This window comes from Artibeus jamaicensis, unplaced genomic scaffold (genome assembly GCF_021234435.1).
Source record: "Artibeus jamaicensis isolate MK-2021 breed Jamaican fruit bat unplaced genomic scaffold, CSHL_Jam_final scaffold_847, whole genome shotgun sequence".
Lineage (NCBI taxonomy): Eukaryota > Metazoa > Chordata > Mammalia > Chiroptera > Phyllostomidae > Artibeus > Artibeus jamaicensis.
In genome coordinates this window covers 17,829,838-17,850,069 of record NW_026522057.1, presented here as the reverse complement: position 1 = coordinate 17,850,069, position 20,232 = coordinate 17,829,838, and the positions used below count along the sequence as shown (strand labels likewise).

Genomic DNA, 20,232 nt, shown 5'->3' with positions numbered 1-20,232 from the left:
TGGAACTTCGCTCACGGCTCAGTGACACGGGTCCCTTCTTTACTGAATCAGATCACAGTGCCCAACACTGGCTGGAAGGGGATTTCCGCCATTTTTGGTGCTGTTCTCCATATCACACTTTGATATGTAATCTACATTAATGTGTTTCCCAGCACTTTCTTAGGTCCAGACAGTCAACAAAAGGATAAATAAATCAAGCCCTTATCTGCAGTCACAGCCACTTTCCTTGGTGTATATCCTCCCACCCAGGCCGATTTCCAACCACCAACACGGGTCACCGAATGCCAGCTCGGCAGGAGATACTCAGTAACACGTCATTACACAGTATTCCCAGAACTCAGATATAATTGACGTAAGTGATCAATATCTTTAAAGCAGAGATAATGGCAACACAGTTAAAGAATCAGGAACCGACTAAGGTCGAGTCTGTTTTTAATACAATTTATGCTTTCGTAAGTTTATGTGATTTAATTTTTAATGATGCCATTTAACAACTGGTTCACAAAGTCCCTGAAACTGTGACTGGCTCTTGCCAACCAGCGTAAGAGGGGGCTGCTATCCCGTTTTACAAAGGTGGGAGCCGAGGCTCAGGGAGGTGGGGTGTCCTAAGTGCCCAAGGTCAAGCTGAATGTGGCCTGGTCGGGGAATCACCCAGGTGTATTTTACGCTGAAACTGTGCTCTTTCGGCTCTTTCCCGGATGTTCGAACTCCATCTCAGAAAGCTCTGGCGCCTTCTCTCCCCACATCCCCCCGTGACACCAGAGCACTCAGTACCATCTCCAGATCCCCTCTTCTTCCTCCTCTTTCTTCAAAACCAGCCCTGAGGCTGGACCCTTCCTCACACTGTTCCAGGGATACTAAGCCCTGGAGTGAGCCTCTGAGGCCGCTTTGTTCTGGGGACAGTGAGTAGTCCCAGTCCCGCCGGCACGGCACACACCTGGGTGGCCTACCAGGTAAGCCCATCGTAGGTCACACCTCCTGATGCAACAAGGAGTGGTAGAAAGAGCCGCGGAGTCCTGCAAGGCTGAGCCAGAACCTCACGGACCAACTTGTGACCTGGGGAGGCCTGGGGCAAGTGAGGCTATGGTCCCTGCCCTGGGGGTCGCTCTGACAGCGGCCTGAACACTGCGTGACCTCCCTCCGGATTCCCTTCAACGGTGGGATTCGGAGGATGCCAGGGCACCTCTCGCTTGCCCCCGATGCCTGGGATTCTGCCAGCAGGGGTCTCGCCTTGGGTTTTCAACTCCTTCACTCTTGGAGAGATAGCTGAGAAACCCCAAGCGCTCTCAGGCGAGAGTCTGACAGGCTTCCTCCCTGACCGAGGCCCTGGGCTTGTCCTCTCTTCTCTCTCTTCAGCCTCTAGGCGAGAAGGAGCTGTGGCCCGACCACCCTGGCATGAGGTCCCCAGCTGGAGGCCTGGGCTTGCGTCTTCTCTTTGTGGGGTCTTCGTCTCCCCGGAAGGGAGACCCCAACGCCCTGCTTCCCCACATCACCTGCAGTCCCCTCTAGGTCATTCCAAGAGGCTCGAGGTTTGCTGCAACACCTGTTACTGTGTCTGCCCCTGAGCTGTCCCAGCCCCCTCCCCGCTGCCCATAGTGACCACTAGCCCTAGGCCAGGGACTGGCTGGTGGAAGACGGTCAGAGGACTTGACCTTCACCCTGGCTCTATCCCTGTATTCCTGTGTGGTGGAGCCACGTTGCTTCCCCTCTCTGAGCCTCATTCCTCCCCCCAGCAGACACTTCTTGATGGCATTCTCATGCCGGGCACTGCGCCAGGCCCTGGGGTTACACCTGGGAGCAGGAGCGATGAAGTACCTGCTTTCTTGCATTCTACAATGCTTATTTAAGCAAGTAAAAGAAATAACGGCAGACCGCCCTAAGCGCTGGGAAAGAAACCAGGGGGTCTCTGTGGTTCCGTGAGGGAGGACGGCAGACTCAGACAGGGTGGCAGGGAAGGCTTCTCTGGAGAGGGGAATCTGAGCTGGGGGCTAAAGGATGAGAAGGCGGCAGCCCCGTGAGAGTCCGAGGAAACACGAATGCAGAGGAGCCCTCGACTCCTTAGCCTGGGCCGGGAGCACCCCCTGGGGGTTCCTCACACGCTGCTCCGCTTGGCCCCGAGTCCCAAGGAGGCGCCCAGGGGAACTTCCACAGGAGCCAAGGGTGGCACCGGCTGCAGAATAAGTCTGCTGTTAACTGTCTTAAAGATCAAATGTTGATGCCGTTTGAAACAAAATTACATAGCTGAACGAGACAGAAACCACTAGAAACTCATCTCACTCGTGACCCCACGGTAACAGTTTGCACACCAGCTGTGCCCTGGGAATCACACTTGTAGTAGCTCTGCCTCGCCCCACGTCGTCGGCTACTCGGTTTCTCTTTTGGACATCCCCGCCGCCCTACTTTCCAAACCCAGGTTGGAAAGCTGGTAGGTGAGGCAGGGAAGGCTCCACCCAAAGTCCCAGGTTACTGGGTCTTGAACACGGGCTTGCGCAGCAGCCGCAGCACCCGGTACGTGTTAAGGCCCGGCACGTCAAAGCCCGGGGACAGCCCGTGGCGGTCCAGTGGGTAGAAGTTGACCAGCTGCCCGTGTTGGGCCTCCAGGGAGAGCCAGGTGTCGCCAAGCGGCAGCGCGCACGGGAACTCGCGGGCCACGTGCAGCTGGAAGACGCGGCCCCGCAGGTGAAGCAGCGCGAAGGTGCGGAACGCTGGGGGCACCAGGGCCTCGACGCGGGGCCCGAACTGGCGCAGGCGCAGCTCGCCCGCAGGCCCGGGGCGCACCTCGTAAAAGGTCAGGTTGGCGAAAGTGAAGTAGCCGGTGAAGGGGCGCGCAGTGGGCGGCGGGGCCGGGCTGCGCTCCGCCTTCCGGAGGACCCTCTCCATGGCAGGCAGGAGCACATCGTAAGCCTGGGTCACCAGGTCGGTCCCGGACGGCCGGGGCCCGGCCAGCAGCAGCACCAGACCCAGGCGCAGCGGTGGCACCAGGGAGAAGGTGGCTGCGTAGCCGTCCAAGTCGCCGTCCTTGCGGACCACTTTGTAGCCCCTTTGCGCATGGAACTCCCAAGGGGTGCCGGTCTCGTTGGCGAAGTAGGCGCCCGGGCAGGCAAGCAGCGGCGCTAGCAGTGTCTTGGCCGCGTCGGGCCCCAGTATCCGCTGGGGCCCGCTGCCCAGGAGCGCCATGGCCAGCTTGGCCAGGTCGGCAGCGGTGGAGTACATTTGGCCTGAGGGGCGATACCAACCCAGGTCGTAGAGCGGTGCCGGCCTCCCGCTGCCGTAGAAGCCAGCTGCCAAGCGGGCGCGGACAGGAGGAGTGAGGTCGAAGCCTGTGTCTGCCATCCCCAGCGGCTCCAGCACATTCTCCGAGATCCAGCGCTCGTAGTCCCCCTGAACCGTGTGGGCTGCCAGGATGTGGGCCAGAAGCGAGAAGGCCAGGGTGCTGTAATGGCACCTGCAATGGGAGGGGTGGGAACTGGATGCAGCCCCGGATGAACAGCTCCAGACCCTAACGGTCCCCTCCCCGCCTGCTCAAAGGGTATGACATGCCTGCCACCAGAGCGTCGTTGGACTGGATGGGTCAGGAACCTGCTTCACTGCATCCCAGATGGTCAGACCCAGTGGAGACCGCAGAGATCACTGATTCTGCATCCGGAAAGAGGAAGGCCCAGAGAGGGGTGGAGAGTTGCCCTGGGCCTCACAGCAAGCAGGGGGACAGCCGGTCTGGGCATTGCCCCTGGTAGAACAGATCTTACTGGTCCTTTACACTTCAGTACGATTTACGTTAGCAAATGCAAAACTAGAGTCTTGGACTGTTCTGGGGGAGGGGGAGAATTCTGGCCATCGTGTAGCTCAAGGATAAGAAACCAGAGGCAGGATTCACCCCTCCCTTGTCCCCCAGCCATGGCAGACACCGATAATCAATAAGATGTGACTCCCTTCTTTTCCGGGGAAGGAGTAATTCCAGCACCCACAAATCTTTTTAGACATTCCCAAACTCTAACGTGTCCTCTCTTGTTTACAGACGAAGAAGGCGAGTTTCCGAGACACAAAGTGCCTCCTGCAAGGTCACACAGCTAGTTAGTGGCAGTGCCGGAAGCAAGACTCCAGCCTGCAGATGTCTGATCATACCCGGGTCCTTTCTTCCTCAAGAGATGGCGCCTGGGGTTCAGCATTTGGAGAAGCAGAGGGGTAAGTTTGAAAAAGAGCATCACCCCCGCCCCCGAGAAAAGGCCTGGAAGGGTGCCTCTGAGGCAGGGGTGTGCCAGCTGCCCTCTGTCCAGCCCCCTGCCCCCAGAGCTGGGCTTCTCTGTTCAGTGCCCACCCAGCTGTCCACTGCCTGTCTCATCAGTCTTCCATTTATTTCCATGATGGACTTGAGAAAGGCTGTATTTATCTTGCTCCTCTGTTCACTGATAAGAATGCTCGCTGTTGCCTCACAAGAATGCGGATTCCCTGAGGAGGACCAGGTTGGATTTGCTCCCTGCTGTGTCTCGGTTTAGCACATTCTGGGCAGAGCAGGTGCTCAGTGAATGTTGAGCTGATGCATGGAACAAGCTGGAGGTTCACACGGAACCTGCCTCGCTGTACCATCCCTCTCCGGGCCTCGGTCTTTCCAGCTGTGGGCAGGGCTGTATTCAGTGACCCCTGAGGTCTCTTCTGGCTCTGACCCCCAGGACGAGATGATCAGTCTCTGACCCTCGGTGGGGGGTGGGGGGGAGCTGTGTCTCCTTGGGAGGTCCCCGATGTTGGTGGAGCATCGAGGCGCACCCCTCACCTGGTTCCCGGGTCCGCCACCAGCACATCATCCTTGAGCAGCCTCAGGGCCTCCTGGGTGCTGCCCCTCCACAGCAGCGAAGTGGACCGGAGCCTTCTGGGCAGCCCTGGGGAGGAGCAGTGGTCAGACCTGCTGGGCCAGCTGAGGGTGGGATGATGGGCCTTTGGGTGTGCCACCCCCCACCTCCCATGGGTTGAAAGATAACAACAACAAAATCGTCTAAAATATAAAAGCAGTCCAGGACGGACTCTACCCCTGTTTGTGTTCACTGGGCAAGCCACCGAACCACCCAAGCCCCAGCCCCCCCCCATCCACACTGTGAGTGAAATAACCTCTGTCATAGCGATGATTCGAGGATTAGGTGAGATAAGATGCTTAGCATGGCGCCTGGTCATAGGAATTGCTCAAAGAGTAATTGTCATCAACCATAGAAGTTTGATTCCAGACAATTCTTGAGATCTTCGGTCGAACAGCCTTGTGGAACTGGCTCTGCTAACCACTGGGACATTTCTGTTTATTAGACGTGACATATACTGGAAGGATTACAGGGTTGGGGTTCTCCCCATCCATCCCCTCAGCAATAGCTTTCATGCCTCCCTGTTTTGTGCCAAGTTCTGGGTACCTGGGATTCGGCAGTGAATGAAGTCTCTGCCCATGTGGAGTTTGCATTCTAATGAAGGGGACAGTCAACAAACTAATATTTATGCTACGGAGAAAAATAATCTGGTCAGAGGAAGACCTCGCAGAGGTGACCCTTGAGAAGGTAAGAGCCGGAGAAGGCAGAGAGAACAGCAAGTGCAAAGGTCCTGAGGCAGGGATATCCTGGCATGTTTGAGGAGTAGCATGCAACAGCCAGTGTGGGTGGAGAGGAGCGAGAACGTGGGAGACTTTGGAGGTGAGAGCTATTGAGGGTGTGGGTACCAGATCCTGTAGGGTGCTACAGGCTACCGGAAGGACCTGGCTTCTTCCCTGGGTGGGATGGGGCCGCTGCAGGGGTTGTGAGCAGAGGAGTGATGTAATACGACCTGTATGTTGTCAAGGTTGCTCTGGCCACTGTGCAAACACAGACATTTGGGAGCAACGGCAGAAGCAGGGAAGCCTGTTAGCACACTTGGAAAATTCCACGTTTAGATGGCGGTGGCTTGGACTAGGGCGCTAACAGTGGAGGTGGTGAGCAGTGGGTGGATTCTGGGCATATCTGAGTGAGTCCAGTGGAATTTGCTCCCCAAGAGGGTGTGGAGGATGTGGGGGTGAGAGCTATCGGGATGATTCTGAGGCTTTCGGCCTGAGTAACTGAGGGGTGGAGTCCCAAGTCCTGGATTTAAGTCCTGACTAGCATTTTGTGCTGTGTGACCCCAGACCATGCGCTTTACCTCTCTGAGCCTCTGTTTGCTCATCTTTAAGTGAACTGAAGCACCTGCAGTGGTTTTCCTCTGAAGTGTTGCAAGGCTTAATTAAGAGAATGGATAAAAAGCTCCAAAAATGGGGAAAAGCTCTAAATTAGGACAAGGGTCAGTTGTAAAAGACATTGAGAGCCTAGAATGGAGTTATTTCAGCTGCTGTATGCTCATCTGGCCCCTTTGGGCTAAGAGGAGACATGACCAAACACTTAGGAGCCCTGGGCTGGGTTCCCTGGGTATATGAAAAACAATTCACTGCACACCCCTAGAGGGAGCCCTGGAGTCAGATTGAAAATAGGATAGATTTAGCAGGAGGCTCACTGAGTTTAAACCTCAGAGTCCCTCACCTGCGGGGCCCTTTCCAAGACCTTTCTCTAGTTGTGAATTTATAACATCGTATTCTTGAAGAGGACCCCCAGGTTATATCCACATCAGGCCCCACTAAACCTAGGTCTACCCCTGGCTGCGATAACCAGAGACACATTGACAAGTATGTGCTGTGTGCCAGGGACTCTGCTGAACGCTCCATACTTGTTAGTTCATTCAACCCCCTATAGTAGCCTGAACTCCCGTCATTTCCCAGAGGAGAAAAGCAAGGCTCAGAGAATTTAAGTGACCTGCTCGAGATCACACAGCTAGGAGGAATTCCAGGACTCCTGCCCTTCGCGACCAGTCCAGCCTCCTCTGAGGGCTGATCCTGTCCTGCCTGGGCTGCCTCAGGGGACCGTGCCCACACTGAGCCCCAGCCATGTTCACCGACTGAGACTCAGGCCTGAGCTCACTTTGTAAAGTGATGAATGATGGGCACTTGTGAAGAACTCCTGCCCTTCGTGGTGATAGATCAGTGACTGCAAATATGAGCAATAAAGGCATTTGGGGGGGTGCATGGTACCCGCCTTCTTCCCCTTGGCTGGATCATTCACTATGCAGCTCAGCCTGGCAGCCACCCCTCCCACACCCCTGCTTTAAACCCACCCTCCAAAGTCACAGGTGGCAGATGGACTGTGGGCCAGTGGAGGGCGCTTCGGAAGCTTCCGGAGCCACGCCACAGCATCCAGCCTGTTTTGATCCAGTGCTGCCTTCCCATTCTGTCACTACATCTCGGCTTGTTGCATCACCACTATTATGATGATCACCATATAATTTATTTTGATAAGTAATTCATTTACATTATCCAAAATTCAACAGACACCAAAGGATATACCATGAAGAAATTTTCTCCTACCCTGTCCCCAGTCACCCAGTTCCCCTTCCTGAATACAACCTGTTGTACGAACTGCTTCACTTCCCTTCCAAAGACATTTGAGACACACACACGTGTGTGTGCATACACATGCATTATGATATGCTAAGAGCTTTTCTTCTCACTTAACACTGTACCTTACTCTTATCTCAGCACATAAAGAACGTGGTTACCTTTCCTTGAGGCTACAGAGTATTTGATTCTGGCATATTTTATTAATTCACTCCCCTATTTTTAGATCTTCAGGTTGTTTCACTCTTTTGCTATTGCAGTGCTGTAGTGAATAATGACGTTCGCACCTCCTTACTGCATGTGTGAGCACATCTGTAAGTTTCCTAGAAGTGTGCTTTCCAAGTCAAGGGATACATGCATTTTCAATGGTGACAGAGATGACCAAGCGCCCTCCCCACAGGTCGTGCCAACTGAAATGCCCACCACTAACGTGTATGAGGGCCTATTTCATCGTGACCCCACCGACTTCATGTGTCCAGCATTTGGGCCTTTGCCAGCCTGAAAAGGGGAAGATGTCTCTCAGTAGCTTTAATTTGCATTTATTTTGTTATGAATGAGTCCGAGCATCTTTTAATATTTTTAATAGTCTTAAGGGCCATTTGTGGTCCCTTTTCTGTGAACTGTCTATTCTATTCCCATCCTTTTGCACATTTTTCTATCGGGTTGTTGGTCTCTGTATTGATTTGTAGGTGATCTTTATATATTAAGGGATATTAGGGCTTCATTAGAGAATTGTCTACAAATATTGACTTGTTGTCTTGTTCTTGACCTAATAAGCAGATCTTGACCTGTCAACTTGCTTTTGACCTACCAACAATCTTGATTTGTCCGCTTGATGTAAAGTCCCAGGCTTCACCTCAGCTCTCTCACCCGCTCTCTCTGCCCCCAGCCCACTGCCTGGGGAGGGTGAGAGGGAGCTACAGCTTGTTCAGGAAGCAGAGCAGGGAGCAGGCCTCGCCTGGCTGGATGAGAGTCTGCTCATCAGTTCCCCCACCTGAAATTTCGGGGCCAAGCAAGATAAGTTCAGAACCACTCACCCGAGAGCTGGCCGGCCATCCTTCGGAGGGTGACGGGCGAAGTTCTTGGGGCTGGGCCCACCTCCTCCAGCCCATCCATCAGCTTCCCTTGTTGGGGGGCTGAGGCCGCACCCAGCGGGTTGTTAATGGTGAAGGAGCTGGCATACTGCTCCAGGGGGTCATCTAGAGAGGCCACAATGCCCTCCTCCCACAGGCGGTACAGCATGAGGACTGGAAAGATCTTGGAGACGCTGGAGATCCTGGACAGTGTTGCGGGCCCAGGGCACATACTGTTGGCCCCACAACCCATCTCTACCCTGTGCCCCAGCCTCTAACTTTCCAGCCTTCTAGGAAAGCGCTGAGTCCACCTTCTTCAGTGGCTCTGTAGAACTGGCTTTGGGATGCTTCAGAATATACCAGAGGCAGCAGGACTGGGCTGGAGGGAGACCCCAGACTACGGTGCCCAATCTTTTGGCATCTCTGAGCAGCACTAGAAGAAGAGCCACGCATGTCTCGGGCCACACAGTAAGTGCACAAATGCTAACGAAAACTGATGAGCAAAAGAAAGGTTTTAATTAAATTCACGATTTTGTGTTGGGCCGCATCCATAGCCATGCTGGGCCGCATGCGGCCCACAGGCTGCGGGTCAGACACCCCTGGCATCTGCCCCAGGGGAGGCCCTCCCCCAGGATGCTTCTCACTGGCTGAGTGGTCCTAGGCCAGTACTAGACTTTCTGAGACTCAGCGTCCTTATCCGCTTCACAGCTTGTAGAAAGAACCGAACAAGACTGTGCACATCAAGTGTTTGGCAACATACCTGGCAGATAGTAAGGGCTCAATAAGTGGCAGGAAGTATACTTGCTGTCCACATACTTGGCCCCGTTGTGAATGGCGCAGTGTGTGGGACGTGGTATGAGAGGAACTGCCGTAAGCCTCCCGATTTCTCTGCAAGCAAATGCGCTCACTTTGCATTGTGAGCTTTAAAAAGGAGCTTGCAGGCAAATCTGGGAGGGGAGACTGTGTGCAGCAGAATGTCCCCCAGTGGTTTCTATCCGGGCCACTGCTGCCAGGTGGCGGGGACCTGGGGCAAGAGCCCAGGACTGGTTACAATTCCATTGTGGCAATGGAGGTGAGGGAGTGTGGGGAACCACTTCGAGAGATGTAGAAATGTAGCTCAGGACCCACGTGGAAAACCAGTGGGGAGCGAGTCAGCACGCAGGACCATGCCCATGAAGAACTCCCGTAGGAAATCAGGCCTGCATTGTACCTAGGCTGCTTTGTGACTTGCTCTTGCTAAAACTCTCTCACCCTGAGTTCAGGCAGAAAGCACTTGCTATGTATCTTTAAAGTAATTTCCTGAAGTCTGTGCTGATTCTCCCGAGGATTGAAGTGTAACCAGAACTGTTACTCTTATGGTTCCCTTGCATTGGAAACATTGTTTCCTTGTTAATCTGTAAGAACTAATCTGTAACATCCCTTCTGTTGCTATCTGTAAAAAGTAATTACCTAAAGCAAACTTAAGTATAATGAATGAAAACCTTCTTTGATGTATGTTATTAGAAAGCCAATACAAGGTGTCAAGGCAAGAGTCAGCGCCCTCTCCCCTTGAGAGAGTAGCCGTGCCGTGCCTTTTCCTCCACAGGACTCGGTAGTCCACGTGAACGTCTGGTCTCATCCCTAACACCACAGACACTGAGGGCCAGTGTCTGCCTCAAGGGAGGGATGGGACACAAGGGAGCCTCTTGTAGTTAGGAGGTTTGGGACTCAGCGCTCTCCAGAAAGGATTCCTTCCCGACCTGTTACCCCTGGGATGTGATGTTGGGCACTCACTGGTCCCTTCTGGACCTCAGTCTCCTCATCTATTAAATCGTCAGGACTTCATAAAGGGGCCCGACAGCTTGGAGGCACCCCCAAAGTCATGACTCTCTTGAGTCCCGCTACCTCCTAGGTCCCCATCCTCCCATCCCTCACCTGCCCCCCAGGACCCTGGAGGTCACCCAGCTGACCGGTACATGGTGGACTCATTGGGGGGCCCGGAAGCCGGGTCTGAGCCGTTCTTCTTCCCGAAGTTCCCAGTCCAGAGCACGGTGTCTCCCTGGATGACAACTACAGACATGGCAGCCAGCCCTGGGGCAGAGAGTGCCCCGCGCAGGGTCTCACCCACCTTGCAGGAGAAGAGCAGGGGGCTCAAAGTGTGGGTGCAGAGACACACTCCGCCTGTCGTCCGCACACCCAGCCCATTCCCACACCACAGCCCACTCACAGCACCCCTGCGTGGCTCCCCCACAACGCTCCCCTCACCCAGTGAACCTCCAGACCTTGGGCTCCCAGACCATGCCCCTGCAGTGGGCCCCGCCCTGCCTGCAGTCGGAGCAGCTCCCCTAGAGTGTGTTTTATATGTGGGGCTTCCTCATGAGGTTTTTTCCCAAAGAAACATTTCCTTGGCAAAACATAAAAGAAAGGAGCAGACAAAAGCACCCATCTAGTCAAATCCTTCCTTGTCTGACGCCCTAGAAAACCTCCAATAGGCCTAGTCTGATCCCTTCGTGTTGGCGAACTCACTGTTTCTAGAAGGCCCCTACGTTCTCTTTGAACGTTGATTAAAAATGCCTCATTCTTCTCAGCAATGACGTGTACCAGTGGCGACAACAGCTAACATGTACCGGCATTTAGAATGTGCCAGGCCTGGTACAAAGTGATTTTCATGTATCTTCTCACTTAGTCCTCATAAGTCAGTGCTAGTGCCTCCCCATTTGACAGATGAGAAGACTGAGTCTGTGAGGTATACAAAGTGACTTGCCCAAGAGACCAATGGCTGGTGGAATCAGAGTTGGAACTCCCTGCTAACTGTAGCCCCAGTTCTTAACGGATGCCGGACCAGCCAGCCGAGGGGTCTTCCACGTCCCGAGCTGAGTTCTGTCTATTGGTAGCTTCCACCCTGCACTGACTTTGCCTCTGAATCTCAGTCTGCTCCTCCGCAGACAGAGGCTCCTGAGGTGTCCACACACGGAGGTGAGCACACACCAGGTGTTCACCAGAAGGCAGCCACGGTTATTATCATTGCTTTTCCTTTCATGACTGTGACCACGCAGCACCAGGGAGCCACCTGGCACACTTTGGTGCCCTCCCCTTCACAACAGCCATTCACGCATCTGCAGACGGTGACTGTGTCTCTGCCTTGGCCTGCGCCTTCTCTTACATGCAAGCACCAGCTTCCTTCCCTCCAGCTGTTCCTTGGGTGACAGTTTTAAGTCCCCCCACCATGCTGCTGCTCATTCACTTCTGATCACATCTCATCTGTCCCTGTCTCCTTAGGCGAGTGACCCAAGTGGCTGGGGCCTGACTGGCACAGACGGTGGCTAGCTGACAGCCCACTCTACTGTTAGGCCATCGTCAGTGGTAAATGTTACACTGTGTGTGTGTCGGGGGCGGGGGGATTAATTATTTTACAGTGGCCTCTGTGATATGGGCCCTGTCATCCTCTCCAATCTCATTCTTCTCCCCCCTCCACCTGTGCCCCCCCAGACTGAATGTCCTGGTAGTTCTCTCCACGTGCTGTGTACCTACTCTGCTCACTCTGGGTCTTGGCACACGCTGTTCCCTTTATCTGGGGCATGCCCTTCACTCCCCCAGGCTCCCTCCCTATTCACCTGCACATCACCTGGGTACCTCCGGTTCACATCTCAGCTTACACACCGCTCCCTCCAGCAGGCTTCCCTGACGCCAAGGTCAGTTCCTTTGTCCCCCACAGTCCCCTACACCTTCTCTGTCCTCACTCTTACCCTGTGTTATGAGTGTTTAGTGTCTCGACTGTTCCCTCACTCCCAGACTGGTAGCTTCTTCTTAAGAACAGGACGGTACTTTCTTGTCACGTCCCTGGTGTCTAGTCTCGGGTCAGTGTGTGCTCAGAAACTACATGATGAGTGAATGAGCGCCACTCCCAGCCCAGAGTGTGTGCCCCCCGCTTTATCACCCCAGCCCAGCACACCCCCCCGGGTCATCATCACTGACCTTTTCCAGGGCCTCCTTCAGCACAGGGAGTGGGTGGGCCAGGGGCACAGGCTCAGGGTGCTGGGGACACATCCTCACAGGGGCAGAGGTGGCTTCTGGTCCCAAGGAACCTGCCGGGGACATCACATGGTGAGAAAGGGGTAGAGATCAGGACAGGAGCCTCGAGGTCATCCTGGCGGGGGTGGGGAGGTAGCAGCAGAGGCCAGAGCCACACCCTCCCAGCTGGCGACAGCCCCGCCAGGAGATGCCAGGGCACGGACACCAGCCATGGGTGTCACGGGGCAAGCAGCAGAGTACACCTGGGGAGGGGACGGCTCCACACGTGCCAGCTGCTGCTCGACCTTCAAGACACCAGTCAGGCCGCAGTTCCCAGTGGCAGCCCTTCTCTCCTGCACCACCAGCTTCCTTCTCCTCCTGCTGATCTCATCAGCAGCAGACTTAGACAAGTCCCAGCCGCTTGGGGCAGGCTCGGCCCGGTGTGTCTGCCTGCCTCTCCTCGCCCGGTTCTGAGTGTCTGTTTGGGTGGAGAAGTGGACTTGGGACCTCACACAGGCTTCGGGCGTAAACTCCGAGGGACAATTCATTCTGTCACCAGAGCCGTGCCTCTGGGCATGGGGAACTCGAGCCTCACTCAGCTATGATCTGACTTCATGGCTTCCTCAGAACCTCGGGGGAGAAGGTTTGGGCCTTGGAAGAGCAGGATGCAGGCTGAGGGATCATCCCAATGGCCCCCAGACCTCCCCCCACCCTCTGAGGATGGTGTGGGGGTGGTGAGGGTACCAGCACCCAGAGGCTCTGGCACCCTTTTCAAATCCTTCCTGAGACCACCCAGCACGGAGACAAGGCTGGAGATTCACTGTGGCCATGAATTCCTTCAGCTCCTCACACTCTTGACTCTGGCTGGCTTTGTGGCTTTGATCATTGATCCTGGGCCTTCCAAAATTAGGTCCTAATGGTCCTTTGCTCCCTGGGAATATTGCCTTCTCCTGGACAAGCCTGGAACAGCAGCCTTGAGCACTAGAGTCCCCAGGGAGGGCCAGACCCAGCTCTCCCAGCTGACTTGCCGGCTGCATTGGAGAGAGTTCAGGTTAGACCAGCAGCAGAACTACCAGCCAACCCACAGACTCATGAGAAAGAATAAATCACTTCGTTTGGAGGTGGCATTAGGATCCTCGTTTTAGGATCCTCAAGGACATCCACAAGGACGTCAAGGCACAGAGAGACCAGGCGGCTGGTCCAAAGACACAGAGTTTCGGTCTCGTTGGAGGTTATGAGATTCCCCTAAACCCCGGGACAGGAGTAGCAGCTCCAAGCCCACAAGGACCACGTGGGTGGGAGAAACTGGAGGGTGTTGGGGCACTCACCGGTCTGCAGCTTGGGGAGGTGATACTGCCACAGGAAGCAGCCAGTCATGAGCAGGGAGAGCAGGAAGAAGAAGCTGCAGGAGCCTGGCAGGAGCCACTTCCTCTTTCCTTTCAGCTGGCTGAGCCGCCACCCAGCCTGGAAGGAAGACGACACATGGGCGTCCGTGTGTCGTCCGGCCCCCGTGGGCGTCAGCCAGGGCAAAATAGAGAGAGGGACTCCTCCCCGGCCCCTCCTGTGCCTTAGGTTCACCCAGGCGTCCTGGAAGTCCACAGCTTGGGGAAGATTTCACACCCATGGAACCAAGGTGTGACCCGTTCAACAGCTCGGCCAGGGCGCACCTCCGCACCTCTGTGCCTCTGCAGAGCCTGCCCCTTCTGCCGGGCAGGCTCTCTCGTTCTACGTGCTTAGTGATCTGTCTAAGCCAACTACATGCACCTCCTCCACGGAAACGTCCACAACTGTCTTCACCCAGGTCCCCTCCGAGGCACTCGGGGAGAGCCTCTGTTGTGGGGCAGATCCGACTCTCTCTGCTGTATAACAATCGATCAGCTGCTGTCAGCCGATCTGCCTGACCGAGGCTGCGTTCTCCGAGGAAGGGGCCGCTTCCTCACTTTCTTTCTCTCCTCCACGGCTTCTGGTTTGTCCAGTTTTGTTCACGGTGGCATTCCCAGGGCCTCCAGTAGTCCCTGGCACATCGTAGGCCTTAATGAATATTTGTTAAATGAGTGGATGGATAAAACGAAAATGTTCTGGGCAGAGGTGAAGCCTTCTGCGTTATTCTTTGCAGTTTAACTCTCCTCTCCCTCCCCGCAAATGAAACACCCATTCTGACCTTGGTGCTTATCATCACACACGCTTTTACTCCTTGACTGTGTTTATGCATCCACAGGGAGCATGTGGTATTGTCTCACACGTTTCAAACCTTATACAAATGATACCCTACTGTATTATCCTGCAGCTTGCTTCCCCATCCCCCCATTCGATACATGTAGTGTGGGATTATTCATTTCAATTTCTGTGGAGTGTGCTGCTGTACGAATGTATTTCATTATACCACAGAGCGTGGAGTTGGGCCAGGCCGCCTTAAAAATGCGAGTATTTTATTCATTCGAGGGCCGTCACTGTGCCTAGGAGTGACATTTCTGGGTGGTCACGTACAGCCATCCTCAGTTTAACCAGATTCCCTCCAGTGCCCTCCGAGGTGGTTCCAGTCCACACTCCCCCCACTTGTGATTCTCACTGCTATCTTTGATTTGTCTTTTTCTGGACCACTAATAAGGTTGAACTCCTTTTGGTGTGTTTATTGTATGGATTTGCGTTTGCATTTCTGTGAGTGGATTGTTTTTGTCCATTGCCTGTTTGTTGTTTTCTTTTCCTATTTAGTTTTCCTCACTTAGAGCTCCTTGTCAGTTCCAGGTTCTCTTGCTTACGGCTTGCCTTGTCGTGTTGCGTTTATGGTGACTTCTATTGAGAGACAGAATAGCGTAGTGGAGAGTCTGCGGCCAGATTGCTGACGTGGAATCTTAGTTCAGCCACTTCCCGGCTGTGTGACTGTAAGAAAGTGATGTAACCTCTCTGCTTCTGAGTCCTCGCCTGGGAAATGGAGATGACAGTGGCGTTTGCCCCACAAACGTGTAGTATGGTTGAGTGGATTTGTATAAGGGACATCTTGTCTGGCACGGAGCGAGCCCTGTCTGCAGTTACTGTTGAAGAGAGGGCTTCGGTGCTGGCTGTGGTTGCTGCCAATCAGATCTATCTGCCCCATCTTTTTTGCTTGCTCTCTGTGTGTGTTTGCTGAGTGTGCTGAAGAAATCCTTTTCATCGAGGCCTCAAATATGGATTTCTATACTTTCACACAAAAATGTTTAATTTTTGTGTGAAAGTATAGAAAGGATCTAATTTTTTTCCTGCGGGTAATCAGTTGTTTCAGCACCACTGGTTGAACGCCCCAGCTCCCTCTGGCTCCTGCACCGTCTCTGAAACATACCGGTGTCCGTGCACTGACACCCGCTTTCCCGGCTCTGTTCCCTACAGCCTCACGGACCTTCCGTTCCCACCCTCTCCGTCCAGTCCTCCACTCTCTTCCACAGCAAGGGTCGTTCACTTCCTATGTGCCAGGTGCCGTCCTGCAGGGAACAGTCTGGCCAGAGAGGCTTTCTGTGACCTGACTCTGACCAACGCCACGAACCCCTCCTGCCCCTTGCGTCCTTGGGCTTCCATGCCCCACGTGGTTCCCCTCCGTGCCTCTGCACCTGCTGTTCCCTCTGACTGTCCTTTTCACCTCAACACACTCATGTTCCTCCCTCTGAACCCATGGGCAACTGCGAAGCCTTCTCACTCTTCCCCAGGCAGACCCGAGGTCCTCTCCTCTCTGTGCACACCCATTACTGCACTGTAACAGTAACCTGCCCTGGTTTCTCTGTCTGGCTCCCGACCAGGTAGCGAGTGTCCCTAGTGCCAGGGTCATGCCTTCTTGGCTTTTCTGCCCACAACGCCTGGCATTCCACCTGGCACGGGCAGGTGCTCAGGAAATGCACTTTGAACTTGCCCTGCAAGTTGAAAGACTTATTCAAATCTCAGCCCCACTTCCTGATTCAGTTGTAAGTCTGGACAAGTCCCACCCCCTCGTGGGGTCTCCATTTCTTCAACTGCTGGAGAGGGCCGGGCTGTTTGTAAAGAGTTTACTTTTACATCTGGAAATCTCATTTGGCTTCTTAAGCACCTTCCAGCTGTAGAATCTGGGGTTTACACTGAAGCCATTCTTTATTCATAATTCTCAAAGACTACAAACAATCCAAATGTCTTTCAGCTGGTGAATGCATAGACAAGCCATGGTACATCCATACAATGGAATACTACTCAGCAAAGTAAAAGAACAAACTACCAATATACGCAACGATGTGGCTAGATTGCAGATATATTGTGCTAAGTGAAATTAGCCAGACTCAAAAGGCGACAGACTGTATCATTCCATTTTCATACCATTCTTTAAAAGGCAAAAAACTGTGGGGACAGAAGACAACTCAGTGTCTGCCCAGAGCAGAGATGGAGTAAACTACAAAAGGCAGAGGGGGGTTGGGGAGGTGATGGAAACGCTCTGTATCTTTTTTTTTTCTTCAAGAATTTATCCATCTATGTTTTAGAAAGAGGGGAAGAAAGGGAGGAAGAGAGGAAGAGAAACATCAATGTGCGGTTACCTCTCATGTGTCCCCCACTGGGGGAGACCTGGCCCACAACCCAGGCCTGTGCCCTGACTGGGAATTGAACCAGTGACCCTTTGGTTTACAGGCTGGCACTCAATCCACTGAGCCACACCAGCCGGAGCCAATGTTCTATATCTTGATGTGGTGGTGGTTATAGGACTGTATGTAGTTGTCAAAATTCATAGAGCTGTACGCCAAAATGAATGGATGTTATTGCATGTAAACTATAACCCAGTTTCATTTCTTTAAATGAAACCATTAAAGATCCCAAGAGCCTGCAGATGCCTCTCCCTGGGTGTCAGAGGAGCGAATGGGGCTCTCAGGCACAGCGGCTGGTCTGTGCAGAAGCGCAGTGTGAACGTGCTCCCCTTTGAGTGTGAGCAGGGGCAGGGCCAGGGGACGCCCTGGTGCGCGGCCTGCGCATCTCCCCAACCAGGCGCCTGCGGCAGGACCTCTCCGGGTGAAGAATGGAGCGCAGGCAGCAAATGACTTGCTGAGGCTGTGGACAGCAGGCGACAGAGCTAGGGGCCGAGCTCTGTGCGGTGCGCCACCCTGCCCTCTGCATGTGGCTGGGGTCTCTGCACCCCAACTTTTAGCTCTCCTCTGGGGCCCAGGCTCATCTCACGTCTGCCTCCAATCTCAGGATTTATTCCAACAGCCCCTACGGCACAGCCAGCGTTTAACTGCTAAGCTGCTCGCCAGCTGCTCACAGTTTGACTTACCAACCGCAGCCACTAGGAGTCTCTCCCCTCCCCTCTCACCCCTCTCCCCGTTCTCCCCTTTCCAGCGGGAAAACACTGGTGGGGGGAGGGCTCAGGAAGAGCCAGGCTCTCGCAAAGCCCACCCCGACCACAGCTCCCGCACCGCCTTCCACGGGTTGCTCTCCAGCTCACAGACCCCCGCCTCCTCCCTCCTTCTCACCGCCCACCCTGGGACAGCCTTCCTGGTCCAGTCACACATTCGGAAGCAATCCCCAAGGGCCAGCTGTGTGCCAGGCGCAGTGCTGCGCCCTGAGGCTCTGTGCCTGTGGCCAACTCCTGTCCCCATGGAGCCCGCAGGACGGTGGAGCAGTCAGACACAGGTCTCCGGGCCCAGGTAAAGCAAGACCGGACCCTGGTTCTGCCCTTCCTAGATTTGGACGAATGACTTCGCCTCTTTGAGTCCCGGTTTTCTCACCTGCATAGGGGGATGACCTTCGTTCCTACACCCCATAGAATTTTAGGTAAGGGCGAACGCGATGACGGGTGGGAAACCGCTGGGAGGCTGCTCACCAATCAGCAGCTTGTGCCGACACTAATTTCTCTGGGAGACAGAGGTACAGGTCATGGGCACAGAGCTCAGGGGGCGGGGAGCTGGGGATGAGTCATGGTCACTCCAGTCAGAGGCCCAGGGATGTGAAATGGAAGAGGAGAGGTTTCTGGTTTGTTCTGAGAGTTCAGTGGGTTAATACACATAAAACCCTTGAAATGCCTGCGGCCGGTGGTGCTCACTCTAAAAACGATGGGCTGAGGGCAGAGGTTTCGGGGGGTGGTCTAGGCTGACGTTCGAAGCAAGACTGTGGGACTGGGCCTCACCTGGCTCCTCATTCTGTCCGAGACGCACAAGATTCCAGCTCGTTGACGATCAAGTCCACAGCCGGGGAAACACTGTGAGTGGGAAATTCAGTTAGAGGTGTGAAGGCAAAGAGAGATCTGGGCGGGGGAGAGGAGGGGGGCAGAGCTGGAAAGAGAGGAAGGGGACCGGGAAATGCTAGAAGCAGAGGGAGGCCAAGCGCCCCCTCCCTTCATGGAGCTCCGCCTCAAGGCCAAGGGGAAGCCAGCTCAGAAAACCCGCGAGGGTGTCCACCCATCTGGGTCTGCCCAGGTCGGTCCTGCCTTAAGCCCTGAACATCCCAAATTCCCCCTCCCAAATGAGAGAGCTGATCACCCTGTCGAACCCCCAGGGTGCTTAGCCCCCAGCTCACCGTCTTCTGGAAGGCTCAGGAAAGACAGGGCAGTGCCCGCCCAGCTGTGGCTGGCCTGTGCCTCTCAGACCCCCTGAGTTCTGGAGGGCAGGGTGGCTTCCCGGGCTCTGAGGCCCAGGCTCCTCCCAGGCTCCCAGGGGCTGGCAGATGTGGTGCCTGATTTCCCCAGGCACTAAGTCCTCTGTGCCTTCTGCCTTGGGGATTAATTCCTGGGGTCCCCAGGCAGCGGGGAGGGGGGAACATCTGTCAGGGAGACTGGACAGCACCACGTGACCCAAGATGCTCCAGGCTGGTGAGCAAAGGAACGGTCTCCCCAGAAAGAGTCTTTGCCAAGCCCAATATAAAGAGTTGCTGGGGGAAAGAACCCATCCACAGGCCTCCGAGCCTCATCCAGCACCCACACCAGCCCCTCTGCTGCCCCTGAGGAGCCTGGGGTTCCAAGAAACACAGTTTGAAAACCACTGGGGTCAGCCTACCTGTTAAACATTCAGATAACTCAGTCCAAACCCCAGTTCTGTTACTGCCTGTGTAGGCTTGGGGAAGTCACGCCCTTTTTGTTTCTTCAGCTATAAAATCAAGGACAATAGTATCTCGGTTAGGAGTAAATCGCGATGTGCCTGCAAAGCAGGTAGCCCAGGACCTGCAACAAGTGAGACTCTACAGGCTAGTTTCTTGTTGTAACTCGGCTTTTATGCCTCAGCGTCTACCCAGCCCCCGGGGCAGACGTCAGATCTTTCCCAGTGAACGTTTAGAAAGTCACTCCCCATTGATTTTACGTTGGCACAAAAGAGAAAACGTGTTTGCCTTCCTGGCACTAGATAGGAGTGCAAAGTGGAATTACCTGGTGGCAACTTAAAAGTAAAAAAGCCATCCACAGCGAGAGGCAAACAAGCACTCACTGAGATCAGTAAGAACAGCCATTCGGGAACCACTCATTCAGGCAGAAGCCCACATACTGGTCCAACCAGGAGGCAAAGGCAACGGGTGTCTACGAGAAGGAGAAGGGGAACGATTTCTTCAGTAGAAGGAGGCATGTCTGTGGGTGTGGATAAAATAAGAGTGATTTTAACTCTAAGCAGTGTTTTTAATTTTCTGTCCACTAGCCATCAATCCAGTAGTCAGAATACGTACTCTCTTGTTGTCTTTGCAAATGGTTCTTTTGCAAAGCACAAGGGTGCTGAGGCCCTGACCCAAGGTTATCTGGCCCCGTTTTTAACATTCCAAGGTTGGAGGTATGAGGCAGCTCTGGCT

The 20,232-nt window shown here is 54.3% G+C and overlaps 1 protein-coding gene across 2 annotated transcripts; it reads right to left on the bottom strand.

The window, feature by feature from the left end:
• Window positions 1-887: 887 nt before the first annotated feature.
• On the bottom strand, window positions 888-19,112 carry LACTBL1 (lactamase beta like 1). 2 transcript variants are annotated; one of them, XM_037135947.2, is made up of 8 exons: window positions 18,982-19,112; window positions 18,593-18,664; window positions 13,815-13,950; window positions 12,451-12,560; window positions 10,446-10,603; window positions 8,461-8,699; window positions 4,769-4,874; window positions 888-3,445 (listed from the first exon to the last, which is right to left on the bottom strand). In XM_037135947.2, the coding sequence occupies exons 2-8, from the start codon at window positions 18,602-18,604 to the stop codon at window positions 2,464-2,466; spliced, it is 1,743 nt and encodes a 580-aa protein (XP_036991842.2). In that variant the 5' UTR covers window positions 18,605-18,664; window positions 18,982-19,112; the 3' UTR covers window positions 888-2,463. The 2 variants fall into 2 exon arrangements, with proteins under 2 accessions (XP_036991842.2, XP_053516656.1); XM_053660681.1 differs by having other exon boundaries at window positions 10,446-10,534.
• Window positions 19,113-20,232: the final 1,120 nt, after the last annotated feature.